Source organism: Miniopterus schreibersii, assembly GCF_964146895.1.
Source record: "Miniopterus schreibersii genome assembly, chromosome: 18".
Taxonomy (NCBI): domain Eukaryota; kingdom Metazoa; phylum Chordata; class Mammalia; order Chiroptera; family Miniopteridae; genus Miniopterus; species Miniopterus schreibersii.
In genome coordinates, this window is record NC_138121.1 from 7124896 (window position 1) to 7133151 (window position 8256).

The following is an 8256-nucleotide window of genomic DNA, read 5'->3' on the forward strand; positions in this document are numbered from 1 at the left end:
TCCTTTGTCACAGATGCCTCATTGATTCCTCATGATGGCACCTATCTTTGGGTTCCACGCCTTTGTCCTGGTGTTCCTGGTCTTTTTAAGGCAGTTGGCAAGTGGGATGACCACTGCTGGCCCCTGCTCCTGTGCCTCCAGCTGTAGGAGGATGGATTAGAAACAGGAGGAAGCTGTTTGCCCACCACTCTTCTACCAGAGGGGAGGGGCTTGCCCTCTTGTGTCATAAATAGGGCCGCCCCACCCCACTCACCACTGTTAAAATGTGTTTTTTTCCCTCATAAGGCAGCATCCCATCTTAGTTCTCTGGGATGACAGAAGCTAGATTCTGGATGAGTGTTTCTCTTTTTCCTCCCCTTCTGATGTTTGAGGAAAGCATCAGAGGGGGAGGCTGTCTCTATACTGTAGTAATAATCTTTTCTGTTTTATTCATACTTTCAAATGGTTGTCAGTTTAATTTCCTTATATTATTGCTTTATAATTTCACTCCCATTTCTACAGCTTGAAGCCCTTTTCAATGGCATTTGAGATCTTCCACACCATCTCTCTAGCCCTGAGCCTATGGTTCTGTATATATGTCTTCTATACTAGTTTGGAAGCTCACAGAGTTCAGTGACCCTTGATGATGATGATGATGATAACAACCACAAATCCTAAAGATGTTCTGCATGCTAGGAAACGACCAGTTTTTTAAACCTATATTATCTTTAACAAGACCATGTCTGATTCATTGCTATACCTGCTTTCTTTGTCCCACTTAGCTCTTACCTCAGAAGGGTTTGTTGAAAGAGTAAAAGAATGAACAGTTTAACAGGAGGAGGTGGGCAGAGGGAGAGAGAGAGAGAGAGAGAGAGAGAGAGGGAGAGAGAGAGAGAGGTGGTGGGAAGAAGTGTGTGTGGATGTGGAATCTGGGTTGAGTTTGGAGTGAACAGGGTAAAGCGGGTTATCTGGATTGAATGCAAGTTGCCAGACCCCATTTGTGGGGGGTTTTGTGTGTGTGTTTTATAATTTTAAAAAATGTTTTTATTTCAGAGAGAAGAAGGGAGAGAGAGAGACATCGATGATGAGAGAGTCATTGATTGGCTTCCTTCTGCATGCCCTCTACTGGGGATCGAGCCCCAGCCACAGGTATGTGCCCTGAGTGGGAATCAAACCCGTGACCTCCTGTTTCATAGGTGGATGCTCAACCACTGAGCCATGCCATCTGGGTGCCAGACCCCATCTGAAATAAATGATTTTGACCTATTACATTTAAAAATATTTATTGACTTCTGTTTGCTACTTGGCTAATTTTACTTAAGGTCAAATGGAACCAGCTAGGGAGCCTGGGTTTTCTGGTTTCTTTCAGGTAATTAAGCTTAAATTAAGCCTGGGTAACGAAAGGGCACAGGAAAAGACTGACAAGAGAAAGCACTAGAGGGAGCAATAATAAAAAGAATCTTAGGAAATATTCTTTTTGAGAACACTGGGATGATTTAGGGAGTGGGGACAGGGAGAGGGAGCTTGAAGTGGGAGAGAAGAACATTCTCTAGATGTGCTGACTGCCCTCTTGACTAAGAATGTTTCACTGGGAGTGTGGGCTCTCAGAGCTCCTACAGAGGCAGAGCAAAGCTTGCTAGCTGACAACGTTTGATAAATTGCTGGCAGGCTCTGGAGTGCTTGTTTGGCTTCCTGTGGTGCCTTCGGTGCCCTAGGGTGAAAATAAAGGGGAGAGACTAGTGTTAAAATTTTTTTTAATTTAATTTTTATGAGAGCTTTTACAATTATAAAAGTAAGACTCATCCAGTGGAAAAAATTAAATTTAAAAAATATATCCAGTAAAAAATGTAAAAGGACAATCCCCCCAGTTCTACTCCCCATTCCCCAGAGCAAACTACTGTCAATAGTTTACTATATAGTCTTCCATCTTTTTTTTTGTTAATCCTCACTTGAGGATATTTTTTCCATTGATTTTTTTAGAGAGAGTGGAAGGGAGGGGGAGAGACAGAGAGAGAGAAAGATCGATGTGAGAGAGACACATCAATAGGTTGTCTCCTGCATGTGCCCCTACTGGGGTGGCCATCAAACCTGCAACCCAAGTTTGTGCCCTTGACGGGGAATTGAACTGGCGATGCTTTGGTGTGCAGGCCAGTACTCTAACCACAGAGCCACACTGGCCAGGGCTGCCAGTTTACTTTTATATGACATTTAAGAACTGCTAGGTTAGGGAGGAATCACATTCTGTTTGACATTGACACATGTCATTTTCAGAGATCAATGACCAGGTCCCCAACAGTCCCATCTCCCTTCACTTTGATAAGAGTTCTAAAATCTAAGACTTTGGTTAAACCTTTTTTAGTATTGGAATTGTATCCTGCTTTCTTCCTGTTTCCCCACAAGTCCACACGAGTAGAAAGGACTGAGATGTTTGTCCTGGTCTCTATTTCACCTCTATTGTCTGTTCTCAACCCCTGCTTCATCCTTAGTTGATCCACTGAGTGACTCTGGTTTAAGTCATTCTTTTGAAACTTACTGGTTTTCTTCATGTTGCCCTTGAAATGATCACAGGGACACTGCTTCTTTGGCAGCCTGGGCACTGCCATGAGTTTTCTTTTAGGAGCTCTCAGGAACCAACCTGAAATAACAGGGTTGCTGCTTAGATGGGAGGGTTAGCAGGTTTGAGAGTAGGGAGTAGGGCAGGGCTTTACTTGCCATCTTCTTTGCTTTTTCATACTGCAATGGGATGGGGAAAAGGTTCAACATAGAAGAGTGGAGATATCCAGTTATATATATATATATTTCTGAGTCTTTTTTCCTGATCTGTGTTGGCAAGAATTTGGTGGCAGGTGTGGAGAGGGCAGCAGGATATCATTAGGGAGACTAAAAAATGAGGAATAAGATCTTGGTGTCAGCCTTCTAGTAGCTGCTTTAGCCAGGGCAAGCCATTTTGCCAGTCTGATATCAGCCTTACCGGTGAGTAAAATAAGGTTGAGAATAAGGTTCAGGAAGCTTTTGAAAGGCAGTCCTGGGTTCTTAGGGGAAAATAAAGGGGAGGAGGCAGGCAAAGATTTATCCAGTTCTACCCTGGACCTAGGAGGATTCTAGCCCTCTCAGGAGACTCCAGAAAACAAGTGCTGCATGTGGTGGGCTGGTGGAGAGGGGAATGGGTGAGTCAGCTCAGATACCTTCTGCACTGGTCTCAGGGACTAAAGGGAGAGAGTTGGGGTATCACAGTTGTTGATACTGAGTTACTAACCTTTGCACTCACATTGTTGGCCACCTTCCTGAAGCCACCTCCCAGGAGCCTGGCGTTTGTCCCTATGGCCTCTGGCGACCCCTGTTGGAAGGAAACAGGTCACTTCCAGACACTGGAAAGAGAAGGGGTCAACAGAAATGGTCTCCCAGCATTGTGCTACCTAGTTTAGCTCAGTACCATTTCTCTTCCTTTTTACTTAGGAATCTAGGAGTATTTTAACTCAAGTACTGAAAAGAAGAATATTTTAAATGGATAAGGAATTGAGATTGTAAATCTGGCCTAGAGAAAAGCTTAGCTGGAGGTGGGTGGAGAAAGAATGGCTTCTGGATAGAAGAGAAGACAGAGGTGGGGCTTAATCACCACCCCTCCCAGCTGGTGTGGATCAGTGGTTGAGCATCGACCCATGAATCAGGAGATCATGGTTCTATTCCGGTTTGATTCCTGGGTTGCTGGCTTGATCCCTGGTAGGGGGTGTATAGGAGGCAGCTGATCAATGACTCTCCCTCATCATTGATGTTTCTATCTCTCTCTCCGTCTCTCCTTCTCTCCCTCTCCCTTCCTCTCTATGAAATCAATAAAAACATATTGGACAAAAAAAGTAAAAAAAAAGAAAAGGAAAAAAAAAAGACTTTACCCGCAACACACACAATAAAATCTTTATAACTTAAGGTATGAGCAGATTATTATTCCACTTGTTAGGAATCATGGTAAATCTATCATTACTTTAATTTCCTAGTTCCACCACATATTGGCTTTGTGATTTTGGACAAGTTGCTTAACTTTTTGTGCCTCATTTACCTAATTCATAGAATGGGACTAATAGTGCATTAGTGTTTATAACTCTGTCTACTAGAGAGCCTAGAAGCAATAGTACCTAGAAGTAATGGGCAGTACCTAATACCATTCTCCCATGAAAGAAACCAGGGCTCCTTGGAGAAATGGCTGATTCCTGACCTGGGGCAGGTAAATACAAGAAGAGCCTGAAGCACCTTGTGGTGTCAAAACTGCTAAAAAATGGTATGTTAAAAAGACATAGAAACCAACTTACAGGAGCTCTCAATGGCCAGTTTGGGGACAATATGAACAACATAATAAAGAATGATAGTAATAAATTATAATCCATAAATATTCATGAGTCTTTACTTATATTAATAAATAACAATAAATAAAAGGGAAAGAAGGAACAGTTCTTCCTTATAGTAGAATCCTAATTAATAAATGTAGAAGGAATGATGGAAATAGAAAAATCACCATTGACTAATGCCATAGAAATACTTGTTGAAGGCAGGAATCATTGATGGATTTTTAAAATTAATGGGCAAAAGTATGATGAATAGAAACAAGCTATTTACATAGTCTCAAAGTATCTCTTTACAAGATACTTATTAATTACAATGGAAAAAATAGTAACTTGACAGTAGAGAAACCTGGTAGAAACCCCCTTAACCAAGTGTTCAAAGTTACCATCACCAGCAATGAGGGATATTGATATCATGGGCTTCTGATGTGGTGTACTGAGAAGGCACACATCACTTTTGTGGTGTTCTTGCCAAATGCATAATCTGAACTTAATCATGAAGAAACATCAGACAAACCAAAATTGAGGGAAGTTCTACAAAATATCTAATTAGTATTCTTCAAAATACCTGACTAGTGGTCTTCGAAAGTGTCAAGGTCATGAAAGACAAGGAAAGCTGAGAAAACACTCTAGATTGGAAGAGACCAAGGAGACATGATAACTTTATTCAGCGTAGGATCCTGGAGTGGATTCTGGACTAGGAAAAGGACATTAATGGAGTGATTAGAAAAGTATGAATATTCATACATTAGTTAATAGTACTATGTCATCATATTATGGTTATGTAAGGTGTTATTTGAAAAAAACTAGATGAAGGATATATTGGAACTCTGATTATTTTTACATTTTTGAAAGTCTGAAAAGTGAAAAGTTAAGAATTTAAAAAAATACATTAGATTTTTGTGAGAACACAATGAGATAATATGTGTGAAGTGCTCAGAACAGCACCTGGCACATAGGAGTACTTAACACATGTCAGCTAATATTATAGTAATTTTATAATTAATAAGTAATATTATAAGTAATGAGTAAACTTATTATAAGTAGTTTATTTCCTAATGTCCTCTCTAGTCTCACTTATCTTCTCCCCCTCCTTACACCCCCTCATAAAAAGCATATTGTGCATGTGTGTGGTTATTTTAAGAAATAAAGTAAGAAATTTTATTTTGAGAATTTTTGTGGGGGGGATGGTGGGGCATCATTTCCTCTAGTCAGACTTAGTCTGGCATGGCAGTACTATGCTTGGCTAGGAAACAAGCCTTGAGCCTGGCCTCCGCTGATCTGATGTGGTTTGTAATAGCATCACCTGGCAGCACAGTGAGCTTTCCCGATTCATTGCCCTTGAGCCTTAGGAGCTACTTTAGAAATTTTACTCAGTCCATTTATTCATCTCTTACGAGGTACACATTATAGCTCATTTAATCTTCCCCCAAATTCTATGCTAACTGGTATTTTATTCATTTTAATATGATCAAACTGAAGCTCAAAAGAGTGAAGCAACTTGTCCAGGGTTGTAAAGTAAGTGGAAGAGCCAGGATTTGGACCTAGATTCCCTTGGCTTCAAGGCTGAAGGTATAGATAAGTGTAAACGTGGAGCAGGTTTGAGAACTATTTGTACAGAGCAGTGGTTCTCAACTGGAGAGTGATTTCCCCTTCTAGGGACCATTTGGCAATGTCTGGAGATATTTTTGGTTATCCTAAGGGTTGGGGGAGGCTGCTACTGGCATCTAGTGGGTAGAGGTCACAGAGATGCTGTTAAACATCTTACAGTGCACAGAATAGCCCCCTACAGCAAAGAATTATCCAGTTCCAAATGTTAATAGAGCTGCTACCAAACCTAGGTGCACAGTGTTCAAGGACACCTGGGGATTTATTCTTTCACTTAGCAAATATTTACTGAGCACTGTGCTGGATAGCGTGAGGGACATGGAAACAATATACCAGATTGTGTCACCAAGGAGGTTACAGTCTAGAAGGGCAGGACGTAGAAGTAATTGAGGTAGACCAGCACTTTCAGTGTAAGGCAGAATATGATAAGTGCAAAGAGAGAGTCAACTTAGGGCTAAGCATGTTCACAGGTGGTAGAGCTCACTTCAGGTCATGGGAGGAATCAAGGGAGGCTGTGGAGAGGAGGTGGTTTTGGAGCTGGGTGTATGAGTAAAGTTGAGCTGATGGGAAAGCACAAGACCTTTTTAGGGAACACCCAACAGTTTAGGTAGATCGTAGAATACTTGTGAGTGGAAGGGGTGGACTGGAAAGGCAGATTGTGGCTAGAGTTTTGAATCCAGGCTGAGGACTTTAGCCTTGGTGTCTGTCATAGTGATGGAAAAGCCTTCTCTTCCAGAATGGTGAGTTAGGCTATGGAGCCCAGTAGCCTCCAGAAAGCTCTCTCTACAAGGGAGGAGAAGTTTGAAATTGGGGTGGAGTCGGACTCTTGATTTTAGGACCAAGTTCATGCTGAGTATGTAACAAAGCTATTTCACCTCAAAGTAGCACTTGGGGAGATGGTTCTCTCAAGTAGAAGCATACATGAGGATGAACTCCCTTCTGCATGGTTGTTCTGCTAAGGGCTAGATCACTGGAGCTGATTCAAAAACCCTAACCAAGAGTTTGCTTCCCAAAAGGTGAGCTGTCAAAACAGGGCTTGGTATGGCTAACGCTTCAAATATGAATACTACCATGTGGTATAATTTTTCTGGTTTATTACTTTGCCATTAAATAGCATTCTAATTGTTGGTGGGATGTCTAGTGCACTATAAAGAATATAAGCAAGGACTTCCTTATGTTCTACACATGTACAACTGCCCTCAACACCTTTACACCACTGCCAAGATTGGCCTTGGGGAAATTCATTACTCTCCGGAAAAGGGATTAGGGGAGACTTACGGGAGCAGATCTTTGTTGAGCCAATTTTTTAAAAATTTCTTTGCCAGCTACAGTTTCAGACATTTTCATATACACTATCTCACTTGACTCCCACAACACTCTTTGGATGTAAGTACCAGTTTTCTCCCTTTTATAAATGAGGAAACAGGCATTGAAATAGGCTAACTTGCCCCAAATCCCTGTAGCTAAAAGGAATTACATTTTAATGCATGTTTTTGGCCATGTTTTCTTTTCTGTTTTGCCACATTCTCCCCCCACTTTCCTACTTTTATAGAAAATTAATTTTACTTACCTGGATTTGGGTTGCTAGAGACCATGGACATCAGCATTAGTGGCAGCAACAGAAGGAGGGAAGAGATTAGAACTTTCATTGTGACTGTGGTGCTGCTGTAAGTCTCTTGAAGAGGGTGTGGAAGGTTCCCAGTTAGAGGCTCCAGAGTTCTCGGGATGGCTCAGGCCACTATACTTGCTTGTCGGTTTGCTTTTTAATCCCAGGCCAGTGTTCCTATTAGAGGGCGAGAACAGCTAAGTGACGCTGGCCTTGTTAGGTAACAGGGTGGACCATGTGCTTTACGGGAATCTGAGAGGTAAAACTGGCCAAACAAAAGGCATGAAGCATTCTTAAGAACATAAGAAGTAACTGATAACTTGGCAGCAATATTTGTTTCCTCCTCTCCTCCTTCCCGCCTCCATACCCCGTAATGTACTATGATTTCTTCCCCAAGACTTTTTGCTCCTTTGAATTTCCTTCTACCTTTCAGTGACTCTTCTAGCTTAATAGCTGGCAGGAAAGTGAGTACCCAGGCTTGGCAGAAGAGAGGATGACATGGTCTGTTTCCCCTCTGTGTGTTCCCACTCCCATCCTTGGGACACAATATCATAGTGGTGGTGTTGCCTGGGAACTTGTCCTGTCCTCACTCTGTTTATGATTTCCTCCAATTTACATAAGGTGGGAAATGGACACGATCAAGGAGGAGAGGCTATACTCTCTTGCCAGAAACACTGGAGCAGTAGGTCAGACCAAGCCTCCTTGTTGTTGGTCAGGAAAGTGGCTTAG

At 41.9% G+C, this 8256-nt stretch overlaps 1 protein-coding gene across 1 annotated transcript; it reads right to left on the reverse strand.

Moving 5' to 3' along the window:
* Positions 1–692: 692 nt before the first annotated feature.
* CXCL17 (C-X-C motif chemokine ligand 17) lies at positions 693–7702 on the reverse strand. The gene is made up of 4 exons (XM_081119587.1): positions 7492–7702; positions 3236–3316; positions 2513–2614; positions 693–1690 (listed from the first exon to the last, which is right to left on the reverse strand). Exons 1-4 carry the CDS (start codon positions 7568–7570, stop codon positions 1593–1595), a joined length of 360 nt encoding a protein of 119 aa, XP_080975713.1. The 5' UTR covers positions 7571–7702; the 3' UTR covers positions 693–1592.
* Between the last annotated feature and the right edge of the window lie 554 nt (positions 7703–8256).